At 41.3% G+C, this 23,963-nt stretch overlaps 1 protein-coding gene across 1 annotated transcript; it reads right to left on the bottom strand.

Moving 5' to 3' along the window:
* On the bottom strand, window positions 1-23,069 carry gtf3c1 (general transcription factor IIIC subunit 1). Its single transcript, XM_080880884.1, has 39 exons — window positions 22,621-23,069; window positions 20,770-20,982; window positions 19,927-20,103; window positions 19,667-19,810; window positions 19,303-19,402; window positions 19,098-19,221; window positions 18,488-18,667; window positions 17,558-17,673; window positions 16,309-16,361; window positions 15,811-16,202; window positions 15,619-15,687; window positions 14,249-14,486; window positions 14,016-14,169; window positions 13,793-13,896; window positions 12,667-12,758; window positions 11,938-12,312; window positions 11,648-11,793; window positions 10,965-11,062; window positions 10,770-10,866; window positions 10,376-10,559; window positions 10,190-10,286; window positions 9,542-9,674; window positions 9,364-9,451; window positions 9,198-9,259; window positions 8,535-8,643; window positions 8,310-8,452; window positions 8,074-8,216; window positions 7,916-8,000; window positions 7,710-7,822; window positions 7,563-7,622; window positions 7,387-7,480; window positions 6,694-6,866; window positions 5,258-5,866; window positions 4,797-4,939; window positions 3,792-3,896; window positions 3,413-3,702; window positions 1,972-2,525; window positions 1,702-1,885; window positions 1-400 (listed from the first exon to the last, which is right to left on the bottom strand). The coding sequence occupies exons 1-39, from the start codon at window positions 22,839-22,841 to the stop codon at window positions 203-205; spliced, it is 6,660 nt and encodes a 2,219-aa protein (XP_080737010.1). The 5' UTR covers window positions 22,842-23,069; the 3' UTR covers window positions 1-202.
* Window positions 23,070-23,963: the final 894 nt, after the last annotated feature.

The following is a 23,963-nucleotide window of genomic DNA, read 5'->3' as shown; positions in this document are numbered from 1 at the left end:
TTTTAAGAAGACTTATGGGTTTTTATTAAGAATTATAAGTTAGAGTACACAAAAGCTGAACACAAAAAAAAACTTTCCCAAAAGAAATACAAACAACCTGATCAAATTTTTAAAATATCCTCACTTAGCTCTCAAAGGCTTGATCATTGTGTCAATATTTTCTCAGTCCTTGGAGATCTAAAAGAAGTTTAGCAAACACTTTTCAGGGTATACAACAGTTCCAGGTTCGCTCGTTGGGCAACACTCGACAGAGTCGCAGGCAGCAGCTGATGGTGGGCTCATACATCACTATGTCTGGTTCTCTCTCGCTTTTTCTTTGCTGTGCAGGACGAGTGAACAGTGAGGGTTTAGGACTTTTAGCCAGAGTTTTCTTCGTCACACAGCCCAGTTCGATAAGTGCCTGTGGAAGAGACAAAAAGAGTAAAAACACAACCATAAAAAGGGTCAATTTTTGTCTTTGATGCATTTTGGCTCACGGGTATTCTTAACAAAGTTGCGGAACTTGTCATCTCAAACTTTGAACATGTTTAATATGGGCACATTATCTATAGGACAAAAAATAAGGAAAGACAGCTCTTTTATAGCAATGCTAAAACTGTGACAAGCTAAAGAGTGCTAATGTGTAAAAACTAGTTATCCTGGGATGTACCACGTTTTAAGAATTTCTTCCTTTGCCCTCATCAAACTTGTGGTAAATTTTATAGTTGTCATTTTTCATGTTGTGTATACTGCCCCCCAAAAGTTGGGATGCTGCAATTTACAAATCTCATAAACTACTTCCAGCCAATTAGGTTAATGGGCAACAAGTCAGTAACATGACTGGATAAAAGAAGAGCATCTTAGAGACGCTCAGAGTTTCTCAGAAGTAAGGACAGGAAGAGGTTCACAATCTGCAAAAATAACGGTGTCTACAAATTGTGGAACAATTGAGAATGTTCAGCATCACGTCCTTTTCAGGGAAGATCTTGCATATTTCAGTAAGACACTACACTGCAGACCAGTATGGCTTCATAGCAGAAGAGTCCAAGTGCTGAACTGTCCTGCCTACAACCCAGCCTTCTCAACAACTGAAAACATTTAGAGCATGGAACCAAAAATGCAATAAAAAAAGCCAGGACTGCTGAGCGGCTAGAATCCTCCATCGGACAAGAATGGGAAAACATCCTCTCCCAAAAGTCCAGCAGTCGGTCTCCTCAGACGCTAAACGGCAGCAAACAACTTTTCTGAGACTTGATCTATTTCACAACTTTAAACATTTGATACCTTTTATTGTGTGAATAAAATCTGGGTTTATGAGATTTGCAAATCATTGCTTCCTATTTTTAAAATCACGTTTTACACAGCAATCGTGTTGCGTCTGCTATTCAAAGATACAGGCATATTTTTAACATTTAAGCATGGATTTAGTGCTGCTATAAGGCTGACTGGTTCATTTTCACTACTCTCATCAGTGCACTTGCTCAGCCCAGCAACAAACTGTCACTATAGAAAGCATTTACCTGCTAAAGGAGCTGATAGAGGTCAGAAGGGAGACTGAATATTGGACGTGTATGACCCAAGTGCTCAAATAATGGAAAGTCTATTTTATCTTTAGATCCTTTAGATTTAGATTTCTAGTGTTTGTGTGTATGAAATGTTGATACACTTAAACGAAAAAATAAAAAACTAATAGATGAAGTAACAACTACTAGACTGGAATACCTGCACAAGATCCTGAACTGCCACTGGCTGCAGCAAATCTTTGTAATGCTCTACCAGCGCCTGGTGTGTCAGGCCGGGCTGAGACATGATGTGGTAGAGAACAGCTTCCAGCATGCCCTTACACACCTGCCGGTTCACCTTACCATCAACCAAGCGCCAGGGCCGGCTGATGAAGCTGGTTTCACTGGATGCAAAAAGGAGAGAGATGAAACTTGGAATATTGATGAAGGGAAAAACGAAAACCTTGGTATGATTAAATTTGGTACTCACGCATCAGTATCGGGGCCTGTGGAGGAAGAGCACGCCTCATCGTTGTTCTCATCCTCTTTCCTTCCTCTTCTCAACCTCTGCTCTTTCCTGTTATCTTGTCTTCTCTCTGCGTCCGTCGTCTTCTTCCTTTCTGCAGCCTGTTTTTCCTCCTCCTGTATCTGCTTTCCTCCCTCCTCCTCCAATAACAACAACTGGTCTCCCCTCGATTCATCTGCCCTCTCCATCGGCCGTTCCAGTTGTTCCAGCTGTTTCTCCTCATTTGTTTCTTGGTTACTCGGCACTCCGTCCACATCCTCTTTGTCAGCGACGTCCTCTCTATCCACAGCCAATCTTTTCGCCGGTGGTTCTTCCTTCTCCACTTGGAATTCGCGGCTGCACCGCTTCCGTATAAAGGGGATGGTTTGCTTCTTCTCCAAAAACGGGTGTGACGCAGTGGATGACTGAGACCAGTGCTTGGAGCTGACAGTAAGAAGCCATGGTCCAGCGAGCTTCATGAGCACCCAGCGGACACTGAGACTCCCAACTTTTACCACCTGGCCTTCTTCTTCCAACTCCTAGAACACAAACATGTTGCTATGAGTCACTGCCATTTTTAATACTTTTTACAAGGTGATTCCTCTGTAATTATTGCAGCTTCAGTGTTGTATAACATTTCAACTACATATCAAGAAAATTAGAACAGACTAAAGAAACTGAATGAGCTGCTGTGGCTTTCATCATTGGAAAGAGGTGCGTGATGTAAAGCCTGGCTTAGGCTCCTGTGGGGAATCCTAGTAGAGACATACAACATAACCTATTCCCTACCTACCTAGTGTCTGATGTTATTGCCCACATTTATGCTGGTGCATTATGTGTAATAACCGTGTCCCGGTGCCAGTTTATAGAAGGGAAAAAAAAAACTTTTTCCCCTCCTGGGTCTCCACTTTTTGTTCCGGTCATTTTTTTTTTTCAGGAAAAACATATTTGCTTCTATTCAGATAGTTTCAACTCGAGGAATTTGCTGGCATTTGGGAATCTTTATATTATACTATGACTACTATTCCTTATACTGAGAGAATGATTGTTATTCTCTCACTAATAAATTCAAAAACTGGTGAAAAAGTAGTGCACAGAATGAACTGATGGTGCTGAACGACATGTAGTTCCATGGGGTTTGCATTTATGACATCGCTACAGTGTAGATTTCCCATTGAAGCACAATGAAAGCAGTAATGCCTAGAATTTTAAAACATCCTGAGGACTTGTCATTTTTCAGTTCCTGCAGTGCAGACACGCAAACAAAGGGAGAAATCCTTAAAGAGTCATAAGAACGATGACGAAGATCCTGTAGCAGGAAATAAATTAAAACGATGCAGAAAACACATCGTAACATAACTTAGACACCAAATCTGTTTTCTTCACCCTTCACATAAGGATGTTGCGTTTAGATTTTGATTTTTACCTCCATGTACTGCTGCAGCTTCCTGCTGCGTCCAGACTGCCGCTCCAGCAGGTTCGCGTGAGCCTCGAGAAAGTCATAAGCATCCCAACCTCTTTCACCAGCTTCATCTAAGCTCCTCATGATCTGAGTGCACGCTTCAATGTCCCGCGGGGTGTATCCCTTTTGATTTACAAAGCGCCTGTAACACTCCTCCACACTGGGTGGAGAAAAGGAGGCTGAACGGACGAAGGAGGTGAGGTTGGAGGGCAGAAGGGATGGACCACATTTTGTCAAGTCCAGAGGTGCAAAGTCTAAAAATGAAGGAAACAGAAAATAAAGGATTTTATACAAACGGAGTCTGGTGTTCAAAAATAAAAGTCTAAAATGCGGTGGCTCTTACTCTCTTCACTGAACAGGCTGTGAGCGGGCGTGTTGCGCAGCTGCAACCTCATAATACACGACTCCATCACAATGCTATCATTGGTGTTTAGGTTGCGCACTTTTACTAGAAAAAGAGAAGAACAAACATAAATAGAAATGCAACATCCTTTAATCTTCTTAACACAGAAAACACCTACAAATTATATTACTAGCAATCAACTGATGCTACTGCAGGACTGCTGCTAATAAACACAATGCTAGCGACTGCTGTCCATGAGTGTGTGAAAGACAGACGGGACCAGCTTTGGCTGGAGGTTGTTTCTCCGAAGATTTTCTAAGAAGATTCTTGATCGAGTTATAATTGTTTACAAAACAATGAAACGGCTCAACGATCACAAAACTTTTCCACCTTTGTGCATAAATTATAAGCCACCTACCTACCTCACCTCTCTTAAGACTTACAGTTAGGCATAGATCATGTGACCCTGAACCCTCCTTTAGTTATACTGTCTTCTTCACTCACTATGTGTTTAGACACCACTCTGTATTTAATCATTTGTTATTATTAATCTCTGGTGTGTGTCTTTTTGTCATGTCTTTGTTCCCTCACCCCCAACCAGTCACAGCAGACAGCTGTCCCTCCAACAGACAGCTGTTGTGCTGGAGGCTTCTTCCTGTATAAGGAAGTTTTTCCCTCCCACTGTCGCTAAGTGCTTGCTCATAAATGGTCATTTGAATATTAAGCTTTCTATTTCTATTACTGTCGGGTCTTTACAATAAAGCACAGCGACTGTTGCTCTGATTTGGTGCTATATAAATAAAACAGTTTCTCCAAATATGGCAGGAACTTCACTGAAGAGTGTGTAAACTGTTTTAGAACAAAATGCACTGACATAAACTGCTTGCCACTTGCTACAAAACTGTTTTGGAAGTTTGCTGACAAATTGTTCAATCAATCCAACAAACTTTCCGTTCAATCATCCACCAGGTATTATTACACAGTAAAAGGTTTCTAAAGCTTTACCGATGCCCGGGGTGCAATATCCTCGCATCATTAAGTACTTGGTGTGCGAAGCTTTTTGTGCCTTCACTTGTTGCCTTTTTTTCCCATCGTAATCGTCACCATCATCGTCATCCTCCTCTTCTTCTTCTACTAGTTCTGCCATACTGAAAAGAAAAGATTGTGACTTTTGTAAATCGGGCTACAAATAATTTTTTTATGTTTTCTGTTTGTAAGCTTCATGAGAGCCCACTATACAGTTCCTTCTAGCTAAAAACGGGATATATCTGTACAATTTAATAATAAAAACTACTTTCTGATTTTGCTTTTACTTCAATGTGTTGTCACTACTACACTTTCAACCTGCTGTTGTTTATTAACACTTCAAGCAACATTTCATGTGTGAAAGATGATGTACATATCTTTGCCTGAGATGCTTTGAAACTGTATAAAAGTCATTACGGTGCTGAATCCTTATGCCTCACCTCTTCACTACATCCTTGTCCACCAGGTTGCTGTCCACCACCACCATCTGTTTAGGTATGGAGGCGTACACATTCAGCAGTCCTAGAGACATCAGGCTGAGCGAGACTAGGCAGGCTCCACCCGGGGACTGGAGAGAGAACTTGAGCATGTCCGACACATCTGGAGGCTCGTCTGAAGCTGGAGGTACCGTGTTTGACGTGGCCGACACTCCTGGAGCCTCTTCACCAGATCCAGATGTGGAGCTGTCGTCAGGCTTTTTCTGCTCGTCCGGCTTGCTCGAAACATCAGTTTTCTCGTTGTTCGTGTCAGCGTCCTTTATACTCTCGTCTCCTTTAATTTCACCTTGGTTGTCATCTCCTTCCTTTGTGGTGACATCTTTTGCCCTTTCCGGCTCACTCGCTGGTCTGTCAGCTTCTTTTCCTCCATGTTCTTTACTTTTGGAGCCTGTTTTTGTCTCCAGCACTTCCTCTCCATTCTGTGACCTGTACTCAGTTTCGTTGTAGAGTGTGATGATGGGCCTGTCATCATGCGTGCCATTGTCAATTAGACTCCTTAAGAAGCGGAAGGAATCGGTGCACAGGGAATGAGGAAAACGCCATGAAAAACACCTATAAGGAAGGAGAGGGAGAGGGGTGGTGAAAAACTTCAGGGGGCAGTAAGTAGTGCAGGAAGAATTCACATACTGGACTACTGGATTTTTATTTTATTTTTATTATTCTGTATCCACCTGTACAGTTTATGGATGCAGCTTATCAACCACGCTTGCTAGCTTTAGGTGAATATCTTGAAGCTTTACCATCTTCACTTGTTTCTAGGAATCCACCATATAATAAAAAGGGCCTGACACCGGACACAACTGGGTAATGAATCACTCTGGATTTCCTGTAAGCAGTCAAATGCAAACAGAAACAAAGGGCTGGAAGCTACGCTGATCCCAGGGGCACCCCTTCCTAAAGGGTACTTACCATAACATAGTGCACATAACTATTTGTCATGAAAGCAGCTTTTGTGTGACAAATTTAAAAAAACCAAAGACGTCCAGGTTTCTAGACGAGTTCTAGCAGTTACAAAAATCACCTATAAGTCCTACTTATGAGTGCTACTTAGGTGAAAGTGGCTACAGCTCTATTCCAGCTAATTAATCAACTCATTCATTCAGACATACAGTACATTTGGAAAGTGTCCATTAGTTATAATGTAGGTTTTTTTTCTTCTTTGTTTTGAATACCTCGCCACTTTTGATGAGCAAACAGTGGAGCAAATAACATGTGGAAGACAGAGGAGGAGCCGTGGGTTACCATGGTAATGAAACAGTTAGTAAAACATTCCCACTCCGTTCTCTGTAGTGCAGGACGTTCACTCCCGACCAGCTACCAGGATCAAGTGTTGTTTCAGTGATGCGTGCGAGCGTATCATTTCTCAATTGGTCGCGTACCTGAAGTAGGACTGGGACAGCTGGTAGGACATGGGCAGGATGGGCAGCGCTCGGTTCTTCTTCGGCCCAAACTGCTGGCTGATACGCCGGCGGTTGACCAGACCCCTCTTCCTGCACTGTATGAAGACTTTGCACAGAAGCTCCTGGTCATACTGACTGTACAAGTGGAAGATCTACGACAGAAGTGAGACAAATAATCAAAGGACTGAGCCTTAAAACATGACACAGATCTACTTATTAAGGGAATTTAATCCTATATAAAGCTTGATTACACTTTTTAATGATTTTTTTGTTTGAAGACATGAATAAAAAAAAACATTCTTTACAGATAAACTTAGTTAACCTCCTAAGACCCGAACTCTTCCAAAGTATGCATTTTTAATTTCTCTTTGATATTTGGGCTGATTGGCACTTGATGAATGTAAAAAACAAAGAATTACCAGATTTTTTTTTTACCTTTTTTTTGTTTCTAAGAAAAATGAGAGCCACATATGAGGATTTTCGTTTAAAATTTCGATAGAACAGTGGCAGTATAATGTCCTTCTAAGTGGATATCAGGCCCTTGTAGAGTAAAATTGAGTATTTTGGTCTAAATAACCCAAAATGTGATGTCCACATATGTGGACGCCAGGTCCTAGGAGGTTAAAGGGAGATTTTATGGAAAAAAGGACTAAAACTGAAGGTTGGCTGTACCTGAAAGGATCTGGAGGTTTTCATTTGATTGTTGGTCATGGCCAGAGTGCTCTGGATCAAGTTATGTAACACTACAGAATGAATGTCATCTGTGCTGCAGTGGAGACACACAAACAAACAATCACTTACTGCCATAAACATTCATATTCTAATGTAAAAATCTTAGATAACCTTACCTGTTCAAAGTGTCTTTGTATGGGAGCTTTTTCCCGCTGTCTATTGCAGAAACCTTAAACCTGTTTAAAAAAAAACAAACAAACACTTGTTAGCTTTACACTTAGCTACATATTGTATGTCAGCACATCAATCTTCCAGCTTTTTACCTCGAGAAGAGCTGCTGTTTGGTGTCAGGGATGATCAAATCATGAGCATTGACAATTGTGCTGAACTTCTGTCTGAGCAGCCGGATATACTCTGAGAACACTTTGGCACAATCCTAAAAAAGCACAGACAGAAATATTACACTTTCAATTCACTTAAATAAATAAAAATACAGAAAATGGAAATAAAAAGAACGGCAAACACATACCTCTGGTTTTTCGGGATCAGCAGGTTTCTCCTTCTCCAAAAGACTCATCAGCGACTTGTCCTGGTACACTTCAGCCAGGCAGATCCTGCAGCAAAATTCCACGAGTTTCACGAATGACTGGATTTAAAAGTATGTGTTTCTTTGCTATCTGCACTCACCTGTAGTTCAGAAGTGTCTGAGGATTTTTCAGGATGTATCTTGAGCGACGTCCAACGGCAACTGACGTTTTATCCGATGATATCTCAAACTCTGCGTGGAGCAGGTCTCTCACCACGCAGTGAGGTACAAACTGCCTTTTTAACTGCAACACATGACGTAACGTGCAGCACGTTTTGGAGGAAGTACGTGCGAGAAGCTGTAAAATTTAAAAAGATGATTGAATTTCTGTGCGTACCTTGCTGTTGAGCAGGTCTGCAGCCACACAGCAGAGCATCACCAGTGAGTCTTCCTGTACAGTCCAGTTGACTCTTTGTCTGGTCATCCGTTTCAAAGCCTGGTGGTCCGTCTCATCGTGTGCAGGAGTGCGTTTCTTGGGCTCTTTGATTATGAAAACACGTGTTTTTCCTCACATCCAGCAGACACATGCATTCATTTTTAGGTTAAGATGGACACTTTGTACCTTTTTTCTTCTTGCGTGGAACTTTGACAACATCTTTCTTGGTTCTCTTCCTCTTCTGCCCCTTTCCTCCAACCACCCGCTGGTTTCTGGATGCTGGTTCTATTCCCACCTGGTTATCAGTGAATAAGAATACAAACAATAACCTCTAGACAGTCTAAATAGATGTCTTTGAGCACTGACCAGTAATTAAATAAAAAGAAACAACACCATTACTGCCTTTGGATAGTTACAATACTGGACAAAGAATGAGCAGGTAAATAATTATGTTGTTTATTATATAATAAAGGCCCACATTATGATTGTACTCTCAATTTGAGCTTAATTAAACATACCTGCTTAAAAGCTTCTTCCACAAAGTTAGAATTATTAGTTTCTGTTAGCGTTGTGACGTACTAGATTATTAGACCAAATGTTGCACTGCTGCAACAGCGTTTCTATTCTTCTGCACATCCCATTACTATTAAGACGTGGCTGAAGACCAGAAACACCCCCACTGTTCAACAGCTTCCTCAAATTGTATGTCGGAAAAGAAAACCTCTGAACATTGTTCATTTTCTGCAGGCAGGATTTAATGCAGGGCTGTTGAGTAGCTTTGAACTTATTTAATAGACATAACAAACTGGAAGATGAGCATATGTTAGAGTTAGATAGAAAATCCCATACCTGAACTTTTTCTGCCCTCGCTGGCCGCTTGGATGTGACATAACGCGGTGTCGCTGTACCTCCTGTTGTAGAGATTTGTGGTTAATATAAATGTTAAAAGCTCCAGGAGCAGATGTGACATAGCTGATCACATGAAGTGGACAAAAGAAAAAAAAAAAAAACTCACCAGCTTTAAGCGCAAATCTGAGAGCATCTTTACTCAGGAGGCTCTTTAGTCTGGTTTTGTTGTCCTGTGCCTCTAAACCAGATTGCCTCTTAAAAACAAAAAAAACCCCAATATGTCAAAAATGCCAGCATGCATTCAACATGCACATGACTGTCTGTATTGCATACTGTGTTTGTACCATGTTAACAGAAAGCAGCTGATTGGTCCAAAACCAGTTGCGTTTAAGATGACCAAAAAATTCAGAGTCCAGTCCTCCTGCTCCTTTACCGTCTCCTGGTATCAATCCGTCATCACACACTTCAGTACTGCCCCTGTGTGTGTTTGACAGATGCACATTCATCAGCGTGACTTTAAAACACTGTGTATGAAAGGTTTCTGTGCTACTGTAGTACTGTAACTGCTCGAGTTAGTCAGCTTTAATTGAAAATGAGAAATGGAAGAAAAGAAGCACAGTGAATAAGAACCCAGCCACACAGAAAAATGGGTGCTCTCTGACTGGCTGACAAGTGGCTGCCGGGAGTCGCTAGTGTGAAGCTGGTTGTAAAGTGGTATACGGTTGTTAGCAGCTCAATAGTTTGCATGGAAGCTGCCAACTTGTCTGCAAACACTCGCAAACTACTCACCAAGTAGTGAAGTAAAACTACATTTCTTTTGCCTTCAAAGTTGGCTGCTGTGGTAAGGCACAACTTTTACTTTAATAAGTCACAATGCGATTTATGATGCAGCACCCTCTTTAAAACCGATTTCACTCGGCGACAGCCAGGAACCTTCATATCGTTTTTTTCCTCCCTTGCAGCCAGAGGGAGAGAAATCATTACACACGTACTTTAGCAGGTACGCCATTCCTGCGAAAACGTGGCGTTCTTGCACAAAAGAAGGAGTCGTTTCCTCATCAGTGGTGTTCCTCTTACAACGAACTACCCCTAAAAAGAACATTTTCAAACAGGGACATATTATTATTTGAATAATTGCCAGAGCAGTGCGTGCGTTTTATGGTCATGTATGTACGTACCCAGTGGTGTGTTGAGGCAGACGCACATCAGGTCAAACCAGTACTTTTCCAGGTCATCAGCAGTGTTGAAGACGTAAGGGCGCCTTTCAAACGGTTTTTCAAGGCACTCTGTGACCAGCCAGTAGTGAGGCTCGGTGTTGGTGGTGTCAACAATAGTAGCATTACGTTTAAGATACACAAACACCTGGATGATTGAATGGATAAAGACATATTAGTGCATAAAAATGCTCCTGAGCAGCTACATTTACAGTCATTGATAAGTAAGATTTTTGTGAAGATCAAGCAATTTTTACAACCTTAGAAAAAACCTTAAAAATCAAAAACATGTGCTTGTATTCCTTTTAATAGTCCTCGTACGCTTACACGTACTTTACTGTTTTAAGGTTTTGTGTACCTGGTCTTTCTCCATGAACTTCTCAATTGGACCAAACTGCAGAAGACCCATGTAGACCAACTTTAGCAGGTTTTCATGAAATACAAAGATGTACTTCCTAAAATAAAAAAATAAAAAATAAAAAAAATAGTCCATAAATGCTCACTTTCAGGTCCCAGATGTGGCGTGTTACCGAGAGGACAGAATGAAAATCACCGTTTATAAAGCAGCCGTCTTCTCATTCGTGCAGGCAGCGCTCTCACCAGATGATGTTGCTTTACAGGATCATTGAGATATTCCTCCAGTCCTTCCACCTGTGGGCACAAGTTAGCAGTGTTAACTCAAAAGAATGGGTCGTTCTAAAGAGCTCACTGAATTTATGCATGGCACTGTAGTGGTACAAGTGTATTTAGGAGCACAGCATCTCAGCCATGAAGCAGCAGACCACATAAAGTCCCAAACTGGAGTTTAGCCAAGTGCTGAGATGCACAGTGTGTAAACATCACCAGCACTCTGCAGACTCAGTAAGCGCAGAGCTCCAACCCTCCTCTGGCATTAACATCAGCACAAGAACTATACTACCGTCCATATAGTGCATCTCAAAAAACAATAACAGGGCTGATGTTTGCCACTTGAAACTCAGAGAAAACTGAAAGACGGATGCTTTTAAAATATGTGAGCACATTTTTTAGTATTTACACAGTATTAAGGTAACTGATCCACAAATACCTAAACATTGCACTACATCTGCTACAAAATGAGTTCAAACTGAGAAAATCTGCACATATCTGCCACAAAGTTGACCCGTTCATCTTTTCAGAGAAAACATATTTTCCACTCCACACTAGCCAATGAACTGCATGGCCTTTTTTCCCCCAAAAACAAAGCTTCACACTCACCTTATAAGTAACTTGAATAATTTGCACAAAAACAGAAAGAGGCAAACAGAGGAGCAGGTCGCCCACCATCGCCCAGCCGCTGCTGTACTCCTCGTGAACACGGACAGGAGGGATGAATCTCTTCCAGGAGTCTTCATCGAGATAGACTATCAGTGTCACACAGGAAATAAAAAAGGGGAACCAAGAACATTAGCTGGGAAAATGCAAAACTTCCACACCCCTGTAGACAGAAACAAGCAATCCAAATTACATTTTCATTAGAAATGCAAGTATACATGAGGCTGTCTCACCTTTCATGTCAGACTGAGAGTAACTATCTTTTTGCTCCTCTCCTTCATCACCAGATGCCACTTCCATGTTAGATAAGCTGGAGTCTGCACTTTTCCGGCCGTCACATCCGGTGCCAACACTGTCAGACAACGGTGTTGGTCTGTCTGCAGGTGTAGAGCTTTCTGCTTCTTTCAGATCCTGTTGTGCTTTGCTGTCTGCGGGTTTGGCAGCAGGATCGGAGCCGTCTGCGCCGCTTGATGATTGACTGGTTGAATCAGAGCTGCTACAGTTGTGTCGGAGCGGATGCCCATAGATCAGGTACCAGAGGAAGGTATGCATCATGCGTAGACGATGCATTTTAGGCTGGAAGCCATAAGTCTTACTCAACCCTGGAACTATTTAAAAATAATAATAATAATAAAAAAGTGAGTCAAACATTTACTGGAGACAGATCTGATTTAGTATACACAACAGCATGATCTTAGCACGCCTGCTCAATTTACTGAATTTAAAAATGTTTTTAGTCTCTTCTTATTTTTGACCATCTGATGACCATCATTCACTTGTTAGAAGAGTATTAAGGAAATCATGAAAATAATGTTTATTCTGCCAGTTTGATATAGAGCTTGAATCACATGATTGACCCACTGGGAGAAACTATTCGTTTTTGCTCATTTCTGTTCTTGGGAATAGAAATCTGTGGGAAATTAAAGTTGTCTTTTTGTTGTGGTATAAAATCAAAAAACAACCTCTTGTGGGCTTGAAGTCCGGGTCATCATCGATAATTGCTTTCTTTTTGTCAGCCTCCTTCTCTTGTTCTCTGGCTCTGTCTTCAGCATGGCTGAGGGACAGAAGAAGAATACCGGGGGCACAACAGGCATAAGCCAGTGAAACACAGAAGACAACACAGAAGTTCACATTCTGGTATAGAAAGATCTGAATACATAAACACAGCAATCAGGCAGGCCGAGTGATCATTACCAAGATCAGAAGTCCATTTAAATCTCTTCACATGTCAACAAACACCAGGTAACAGTAAAGGCACTGAGTACTGTGCAAAAGTCTTAAGTGAGACGATATTTCTTTGCATTTTGCTTCCATTGTTCTCCAGACTTTCTGAATATGGTAAAATGGATCTTTCAAAGTTTTCCTTTAGACATTGGCTGCCTTTTTGCTCATTTACTCTTAACACTCAAGGATAAACAAGGCATCAAACTCAAGGGATGAACCTGTGTTGTGTCTACACATAACAGATAAATTAGCAAAGAACCAATTTTAAGTTATATTTAGACAAAAAACACAATTTCTTTTTTAGTTGTATCTATGGGAAACACCACTTTCCTCAGTTTCACAGCCATTAAATGGTGTTTTTGAGAGTCACCTTGTAGAGTGTTAGCTGAAAATACCTCGGCTTGGTGTGCAGCATGTCCTAAAATAATTTTTAAAAAATGGACAAGTGGAGGACAAAAGAAAAATGAGGGTTACCCCAAGTAGACGTTTAAGGGGGAAAAGGTCAAAGGGAAAAGGCGGGAAGACTAAGATATGCCAAATTACACACGAACTGGACTGAGAATCAGTGGCAACAGGTCTGATGGAGTGATGGATCTAAATTTAACATTTTTTGAGGCAGCATTTGAGCCTGTGGTGATGGGGATCTCGTCAAAATTGCTGGACTAATGATCAGTGATCATCCAATCTCATCATTGTTCAGAAACACACTGACACCTGTTTTAATAAAGCACTGCCACTACTTTCCATTTTCCTAGTAAAATATTTTTTTAAAATGGAGGGGTCACGTAAGACATTAGGACAGCTCAAACATCCTGTTGTTTTTGTTTTTTTAAAAATGTGACTTATCTTTGATTATGTGCTCACCGTAACACTGCTGAAGAGCTGGAAATTCTGAATCGGACCTGCTCAATAACCTGTTTGACTCGGTCATTGTTGGGCTGAATGGACGGATGAACAATCATTTCAACCTACAGGTGCAACAACAGACACACACATCAGGCAGACAGAGGAGACTTTATATATGACTCCATAAAACTCCCATCTTGCCTGTATAGAAAGGCAGAGCAGATGTGATGTGTTCACGTACCTTCCTTGTCATCCCATCCTGTACAACAGTGGTCGTGTATATTTTAAGCAAGCCTTCTCTAGCGAGACAGTGGACGAGACGTACGATAGTCTTCTTGCAGCACTTTGAACTGACACCGTCCTGTTTCTCATCATCATTGATCATCTTCTGCAGCCTGTGGAAAGCACAGCACGCTCTTACCGTGCATCAAAAACACTTTGAACTTGAACTATTGCCATTTCAGACAAACTTACTGGAAAAGACCTTCTATGATTCTTAAGTTGCAGACAGCCTCAACTATCAAGTTCTTCCTCCTTAGCAGGCGGTACGTCTCGTGAGACCTCTCCCGAGTTACGCTGGCTTTTTTTGGAGAGGGAATACTTTTAACGACCACTGTGATGGGCGCCGCATTATCAGCTGCATTTGGTGTCTCACTTTGATGCAAAGAGCTGGCATCAGTTGAACTGGTTTCTTCCTTTTCCTCAACCGGAGCTTTGTAGGAGAGAAAGGAAATTTCACGGGCACATAATGCACATCATCATCATCCCAAAGAAAACTATCAAAGTTATTTCAGTAACAAACAAAGAAAAGCCATAAAAGGAGAAATTACAATTTGGCAGATGTTTGGTTTTTTAGGGCTATAAATAAACTGGTGGCACTTTTCTTTGTTAGCTAGGTTTCTGCACCAATTGTCCAAAGCGCACCTGAGCAGGACTTTCTGAATCACCCAACAAAAAAATTCCTTAGGCTGGTTTTAAAGCCCAACCTCACATGTAAATAGAAAATACTTGAAAAATGTCCTGAACTAACAGTTGGTGACCCCAGCTGTCTCCATGTGTGTTGAACATTAATCCACGTCTGCACTCAGAGAATGTGTTTCTCCTGCTTTTGACACTACGCCATCAGATGCATATTTTTACACTTTCATAACTGTGACTACATTTCTCTATAAGGAATGTTGTAATTATGCATACATAAGCACATTGAAAATAAATGCATTATAATAGCAGGAGCACAGAAGAGCCCAAACAATTTCTTAAAACTGGATCACCTGACTGCACCTTCTGTCACCTTCTTTCAGCTTTATAGTGAAATTCTGCTTCTGCTTTAACGTCTACAAACTTTTTTCATCTATACTGTTATTCTTTATTGATTTCATCGCCACCCTGTGGCTCATTTGGAACAATCTCAGACCGCTTTACCTGGATTTGGGGAACAAAAACAATCAAACAAAAAACCCTGGTAAAATCCACTTTAGGCTTCAGTCTTCAGTCTGCTTGTTAGCAGATCACCATGTTTGCTATAATTTCCAATTACAGATGCTTGTTGAGTTTGTGTTTGCAGACAAGTCAGCGTCTTCCACGGAAACTAGTGGAGAAACCTGCTAACAATCAAAGTGATCGCAAGGAGGTGTGACCAGTGGTTGCCAGTAACTATACGCAGACAGCAAAGCAAATCTAAATCGAAATGAATATTTACTCGGTGTTTTAAGTTTTAATTCAAATGCACGCGTTTGTAAATAAGTATTAGTTTGATCTTTCTCCAACTAGAAAATATACAAAAACATTTTTTACTTTATTTTAATCTACAGCCAGAGCTCTTCAGGTTAAAATGTGGGAATTACCTGTCACAGCACCAGACACCGAGTCGGGTGTCCCGTGAGTCGCAGGTTTGCTGCACACTGAAGTTTCACCTGAGAGGTTCCAAAAAAAAAAAAAAAAACAACTCATCAACATTAAGAGGTTATGATGTGGATTTTACCTTATAGAGATTTAGTATCTATTCTGAAATCAGCAAAGGTGTAATGACTGCTCACACTCAGCTGGTGCACTCTGCATGACAGGAACGTCAGGCTGAGTGTGCTCTGCTGTCATGCTGCCATTTTCCCCTGTTGTCTTTCTCCTGGCTCCTGAGTTTTCCCTCACTTTACTTTCATTTCCATCCAGCCCTTCCTCTCTTGAATTTCCTTTCCCGTCTTCAGATGTCTGCCCCCCTTCCTCTGCCTCTTTGCTTCTTCCCTTAACTTCTTTTTTATTCTTCTTGGCTTCAGGAGTTCTGGAGCTTCCTTTCACTGGCGCCTTTGACGATGACGGCGTTTTAGGGGAGGTCGGTTCTGCACTTGACGTTTGAGGTGCGGAAGAAAAGAGCAGCATCTGCCGCTCCTGCTCTTTAGCAAACAGCTGGAGTTGATTGCTACTGCCGACACACCTGCCAAAAGATGTGAGCAAAAGATATTTTTAACGGCAGGATTTAGTGCAAAGTGGCGCGAAAATAAGAATTTAAAGGTATAATTTATGCATTTAGGGTTACAAACTTATGGCTGATGAATTTTGTAGTCCTCTGCCGACCCTCATCTTCCATGAATCCCTACAGAGCGAGGCACACACACACACACACACACAAGTGAAAAACAGAAATTTACAATGTAAAACAAAACTAAGCAACACTAAACGACCCACTGCTTTGGTAGATTGCTGCGGCATATCATTTCCTGGTATGAAAAGTCAAGACAATGCTGAAGTGCCGGCTTATAGATCTATGACCTCATTAAACAATTTCCTGATGAGTTTATGATCGCAGTCAGTACTTGCAAGTTTTATTGAAAACAACGCGATATTCAGTTTGTAATTTTTGTTCCTCGTTTGAATCAAGAATGAGATCATGGATACCAGTGGCAGAAAAGAGTTTTCTCCAGTGGGTGGCTGTCCTCTGACTCAGAGACAGGGTGGGGCATCATTCGAAAAGGGCTCAGAGCAGCTGCTACTCTTTGGATGACAAGCAGAAATGATCCTGGGCTGGCAGTTGTGATGTCAGGTTTGGCATTTGCCGTTCATGAGGGCGAGAAGAGCTGATATAAAAAGGTTGTAACCGATAATTTCGGCTGCTCCCAAGGAGTTGCTTCAGAACATGGACCTGCATATTTAATTTGGCACAGATTTTACAGCCCAGGGTGGGTTCCTAATGCCTGTGCTTCCTCTCACTTGTGAACCGACGACCTTTCGCGTGTCAGAGAAACAACGGCAGAAGAATTAGAGGTTAAGCAGGGACATTTCTAGCACCATAAATATATACATTTTTAAAAATAAATAAAAACTGTATCAATCTATCAAGCAGATAATAATAAGGGCAATTAGAAACTGCTGATGGCACTAAAGGCCAAATCAGAGAGCACCAGAGGCAAGATTAGGTGCAGAATTTTGGGAAAACTTGGGGATTTACAGTTTGTAGCTCACCACAAATAAAAAAATAATACCAATAAAAAGGAAAAAAAAAATTCCATTTAAATAAATATGCAATCCTCCAATTTGACACCAAATAAACTTTCAAGTGGGTATCTGATCGTCAGCACATGTGCCATTAATAATAGCGTTAGGAAGGACGTTGTTTGTGGCGGCTGACCTCTGGTCGTGTGGGTGGGAAGCCGAAACACATCTGACAATTGAGTATACCTCCAAATAAGCTATCCTGGTCATCAGTACTGCTTTTTCTATTTTTAGCCTCGATCTTTTTTTAAGAGAAGGGCAAAAAGAAAGAAAGAATAAAAGCATGTGCCCAGACGTCACCTTGATCAACCCATCTTTCTCTAGCCTTCGCCAGAGCATGCGAGCTTCCAATTTGCTGACGTTCAGTCTGAATGCAATATCACGCTGGGGGATGCCCTTAGTGCCAGAGGATAGTACTGCATTACAAGAGAAAAAAGACAAAAGGCTACAGTTAACACAACACTCGAGTGTTCAGCTGATTACGAGCAAGACAAACAACTTCCTGTGAGACTGAACAGAAACAAAGTGATTTGAAGGTAAAATGCAGCCTTCATTAGAGAGTGCAGAGAACTGCAGTCTGTTATTAACTGTCCTGCTGCACTTTCTTGAGTTATGAGGACTAGTGATGAACTTCAGAAACAACAATATTTGTTGCCTTATTTACACCTCACTGTCTTCATGGAAAGAGATGACATAAGAATGATATTGTACATTTCACGAGAAGATTACGCTTTAGCACAAAATCAAACTATTAATAACAAATTAAGTAGTAACAATTTATAATGTAAGGAAAAAGGCCTGAAGGAGAATTAGTCCTCTGCAGCTTTGGACACTGAAAGCATGGTTCAATGTGGTGAATGTCACCATGGAAACCGAGGTTTCAATCCCCCGTAAAAATTAAATCTTATTTTATCGCAGAAACCTTAAAAAAATTTAAAAAATTTAAAAAAAAGAACTTCGCAAAGAAGGAAGGCAATATTAAATATTGCATGAGATTTTAACTGTTGTAGTAAAATCAACGAGTTAAAAAGAGCTAAATGGGGTAAAAGCCCTTTGCTGTTGGCTCAGTACAGCTGTGATCACGCTCAAACATCTGCACCTTCATGCAACGGTTTGGAGCACAGACAGAAAAATATCGCTGTGTTTATGGAAGTGTTAGCTTTCACCAGTAAAAGCATCAAGACTTCATTTTTCTTTTGTTTCTTAACTTAAGGAAAAGATCAAACATACTGATGTGATAGGCCTGTGTTAACAGGTCCTTCTCCATGATCCGGCCCTCTGTAAGCAAACCCCCTCTTCCTGCTCCACCATCATCATCCTCGTCTTCATCGTCATCGTCATCTTCCTCAGCCACACCCTTCTTTATGTATGGCTTTAACAGCCTCACACAGCGAACAGTCACTTTGGAGCCTGAGAAATAAGTAAAGCAGTGTACTCTTTTATGTTTAAATTTTAGTAACGCACCAACAAAAACTAATTTCGAATACTCCAAAATCACTTCTTCATGGCTCTTTACTTTAGAAAGTCAAGCAGTGACAGAGTTGTTTTTTACCTCACCACTAAACATGGAATGACGACTTTTGCCAGGCACTGAAGGCCAGGCAAAAACGTGTGCATATACATCAAAATATTTGAGAAACTAAACACACAGAAGCAGCAACTCTGTAAACTGCACATGAAGGACAAATAAGACGTTGATTATATCAAGAAGCAGTTGAGTCATAAGCAATTTGTGTCTGATTTCTTGTCTTTCTGATAGGTCATTAATATCCAAATCAAGCATATGTTGTGGTGCACTCATGCACTGTGAGGCTTATGTGGTTTTTCAGTGTTGCATTACCATTTTTGTTGGTGCGGGGTCCAGCGCTGGGGTCCAACTCCTCCAAAGGGAATCGGCAAAACTCGATCAACTTGGACGCTCGCATGTACTTGAATAGACGCAAGTAAGTCCTGTCGTCCACGTTCTACGAGAAAAACAGACAACTTTCTACCACAAGCAGAAGGCTAGACAGACAGGGGCGACAGAAACTTAGAGGGATACTCACAACAAGCTGTTCTCTGAGCATGATGACTGTGGAAAACTGATTCGGACACTGCTGGAGAAAGTTGGACGTGACTTCCATCAGTATATCATACTTGGTCCTCCTGAAAGACAAAAACAGGAAGCAGATGTGATAAAGCCAACACACAGATGGATGCACCTAAATTTTAAAGCTGCAAAAACCGTGCACAGATTTAGGTGGTATCTTTATTGCAGAGGTGACGTGCATAAGACAGACTCTCAACTGAGGGTCCAAGGACAGACCATGTTTTATTTCATGCTTTTCTTTGTCACTGATGATGCTAAACCAACCATTCCCGTTTCTGCTTTTGATGAGATAAAATGTGAAACACAGAGCACAAACATACCTGTTTACATGGAAGCGTTTGAGCAGCAGAAGGATGGAGTGCTGCTGCTGTCCGGTCTTCATTCGCCTGACGTAGGACTGCATGGTGACCAACTGGTATCGGACAAGAGACTTTCTGAAGTAGTGAAACTTTCGGGCATCCACCCTGCTCAAACACAACACTGACTGTTAGAAGGAGGACACCTGAGTGCAAGCCGGTCTGTAAAGGAAACACAGAACAGTGATGGAACCGTGCGAAAGGTGGGTTTAAGTGTCTCCTACTTGAAAGAGCCTCCATGTAGATCCCTCTGCAGCTCCCCTTGCCATCGTGCTCGGCCCACTCTCTCCAGCACGCAGTAAGAGTCGCTGCCGAGTTTTACATCAGGATCGCTCTCGCTGCCAATCAGGGCACGATATCGCAGACACTGTGATGCCACGACAACCAGCTTTCTCCCGTATCTTAGAAGGAAGAGAGAGAGAAGAGGAGAATATGTTACTGAAAGACTTTGAAAGCACAATAAAGGACAAATACATCTGCTAATTCCACAGAGCATGTTAATCATCACGGGGGGGGGGGGGGGGGTATGAAACATCCAACATCCCTCACTAAAAATCTCACCATCCTGCATAGATAGTTTCATGGTTAACACGAGCAGCTTTCATAAACACTATTTTAAAAATTGCATTTTATTGATGTTTTGTAGGCATAACCATGTGTTGCTAACTTTTCTGCCACTTAGGTCCTGTCTGCAACCATCTAGCAACCACCAGTCATCTGGAAAAATTTGTATTCTCCAACAGGTTGGGAGTGGTTGCTGCAGGAAAATCATTGCCAATGTCCCAGTCATGCAGGCCTGCAGACCAGTTGTTGCCCCTATGGCAACCACTTGTCACTAGGAAATCTAATAGCAACCAAAACAATCAATAGGAGGTTTTTGAAACAGCACCTCTGATGTCACACAACGCCAACCACTAGCAACCGGTATTATTAATCACATCCAATATAGCAGGCAACTCTGAAGCACTGTGCATGTGACATTGTATGAGAAATCTTCAATAAGCAGCATATTTAACCAGATTTAATTCCAGGTAGGGTTTTGTCAGTATCAGCGCATCTCTACAAACCTTTCCAAAGCCTCGCTCAAGCTGACCAATGGGGTCAGCGGGGACTTGGAGCGGACTTGCTTTGTGACGTCTTTCCTCGTTTTGAAGAAGGCACACGAGCCCTGAATCCCATCCTTGTTTTCTGGGACAACGTCGATGGGGTAGATGTCTTTGGGAGTGTCCGTAAAGCTGTCAGTCACTTCGATGCCTGTCTCTGCATCAATGTCCTTAAACCTGAAAGAAACAAGAGCAACTCCAAACATAAGGAGATGGCAAAATAACACATTTATTGCATTAAATTTCAATGGTAAACTTGACCCTGAAAGAAAAATGCTCTTAGAACTACTACTACCTCTACAAACTAGGGTGTAATATTAATAACTATCAATATTTACACTAATAAAAACAAAAGAATTCACTTCTGTTCAACCAGAAGAGCATTAGGAAAGTCCAAAACTTTTGTTAGGATGTCCACAAAAAGAGTTTACATCAGAGTTGTCAAACAAAAGGCTCGAGGACCAGAATAGGCCCACAAAAGATTCAAATTTGGCCCACTGGACATCTTCAAAGCAGGGAAGGCATAAACCTTGGATGTTTTGAGTTTTACAGGTTTTCCTACTGATAATCACCTTCACCATGGAAATTCATACAGCACCGAGGTAAATAAGAAACAGATGAATGAAGAACAGAAAGTTCTTGTTTTAAAACTAATGCAGAAATTTATTATTTCTACAGTAGGTTCACAGTTCAAGAAAGAAAGAAAGAAAGAAAGAAAGAAAGAAAGAAAGAAAAGACATTCTGTCAATTAACAACAATTTTCCATGTTATACATCTTTCGCCATCTTACAATGCTGTGATTGCAGCCATTCCCCAACTCTCTGTGAATGGTACTCATGGCCATTGATCAGTGGTCTTTGATCAGTGGGTTTTGATCAATGGGTTTTGGTCAGTGGTTGTTGATCAATGGTCATGAGAATTTGCATAATTGTGATTAAGGAACTGACCTCCCAGCCCATCGTTCCTTCAGTGGGCTGGTTTCAGTCATTATGCAAATGTACTGTTTATAAGATTGGGGAAACCTGCAGTCAGCTGAGACTGAAGAAGTCACTGGATGAGTGACGAAACGTTTCTCCCAGAAAACGCTACGTCCAGATGAACAGAATCAACTTTTGTTATAATTACAGGACAGCCTGTGCAATTAATTTCTTACAATGAAGGAAAACTGAGTTATACTGTTCAAATTGCACTTTTGTTCTTATATTAAGATATCTCAGGGATTAAATGTGTAATTACACTTCTTTACAACAACAGAAAAAAGAATTTCACTGCTTCGGCTCACTTAAGATCAGCATGGATTGGATGCGATCAATGGTGCAAAATGACTTTAACATTCCTGGTCTACTTGCTTTTAGGTAAAGGGCGCACAGCTAAATGTTGTTTTTAAAGGATCAGTCCATTACCACCAGTGCTATCCAGCTGATGTTTCAGGTCACTAAAATCTCAGGAGTCACTGATGAGGTTAAGATGACTAATCTTTTTCTTTTGGTCGAACAAAAGAAATTAATGGAGGATGACAACAAAGGCTTGATAAATTTACAGTGGGAGATTTTCTAACACAGATGCACACAGAGGATTATTAAGTGCATCACAATCTGGTTTACTGCAGGGTTTAAGATGGAGTACATAAAGTGCAAGAGTGTTAAAGTGTAGGAAAACAACAGCCCCACTCAGAAAATAATTGTTCCGCCTGTCTGTGAACCATCGTGACAAATCTGAGGATTGATTTACTTGTTGTGTGGAAGCCTGCCGTTTGTTTTAACTGTGTTAAAACTGTGAGATTCCTTATGATATCTGTGAGGATGAGAACGTCACCTGTCGGTCAGCACGACATCGTCTCTCTCCTCCGGGAGCTCGTAAAACAACAGGTCGCTGTTGATGACCAGTGACTTCCAGATGAGCTCCTTGGTGCAGTCGTCGAGCTTGAGGGGAAACCCGGGCTGCCTGTCTTCCAGTCGTATCCACAAAGTCGGAATGGTTATCCCGTCCAGCCCTTCCAGAGCCACTTCATCCACAACTATACTCAGCAGATCCATTCCGTGCTATTGGCTAGCTAACATGCTAGCTCACCGGCAACTATCCTGCAGTCTGTGCGCGCGCTATAGACTCGTAAAGTCACGGGATGTGACCGGAGAGCTCGCGGGCTCAGATATCTGTGTTAGTGGCAGAATAAATAAAAAGATTGATTTAGAAAGCATTACTTCTTACTTCTACTACGTCTTCCAGCTACTTTGTGTCCGTGTACGTTCCTGCGTCATATTTAAACTTTGACCTCACGTTGCGTGATTAGTTGGGGGAAAATGAAATCCACCAGGGGGCGTACAGGTACACTTTCTGAATGAGCTTCATCGACGCACTGGCATATTTTGAAAAAAAAATTTTAAAATAGAATAACTCGAAAACATATTTGCTTTACAGGAAAGTGAAAATTTTACAATTATGTTCCCATTTAAAAATTATTCTGGTTTTATGTTGAGCCCTGGCATTATATTCCCCCCGCCGCCTTTTTAAGTACTGGTGCTAGTAAATTTTGAGGTATATTGTATATTAGCCATAATTGAACCTATATTGTCCTCTCACCCAGTTGGACAGTTTCCAGATTTGAACGCCTTGAAACAAATTTCTGCCTGCTTCACAACCCTTCCCAGCGGATGTCTGCATATTAATCAGCATATTAATCATGCTTTTCTTTGAATATACACTCTTTCAGCAGTCACTTTGTTTTTAAGTTGCTGAGTAACCGCTGCAGTTTGTTACACCAATATTAAATGGCCATTGTTTTATTACTTTTTGTAATTGCTATAAATTGACCTTCTATTCAGTGGAAAGGTTATCTCTTTACAACACAATACTCTGAGCCGATTACTCGAAAATAATAATAATAAATATGTACCAGTCAAGCATAAGAGTTTATTCATTTGAGACAGCGCGACAAACGACGGTGGTATATTTGGGGGGTTTCTGTCAACTTAACTTACAACCTTTTTCCTTAACTTGCTGTTTTTAAATATATTTATAAATATTTTTTATTTAAGTGTTTTGTGTGACTTCCCATCCATCCATCCATTCGCTTCCGCTTCTCCTTTTCAGGGTCGCGGGGGGCGCTGGAGCCTATCCCAGCTGTCATAGGGCGAGAGGCGGGGTACACCCTGGACAGG

This window comes from Rhamphochromis sp. 'chilingali', assembly GCF_963969265.1.
Source record: "Rhamphochromis sp. 'chilingali' genome assembly, chromosome: 4".
NCBI lineage: Eukaryota > Metazoa > Chordata > Actinopteri > Cichliformes > Cichlidae > Rhamphochromis > Rhamphochromis sp. 'chilingali'.
Note: the sequence above shows the minus strand (reverse complement) of the source record. Positions and strands in the feature narration are given on the sequence as shown.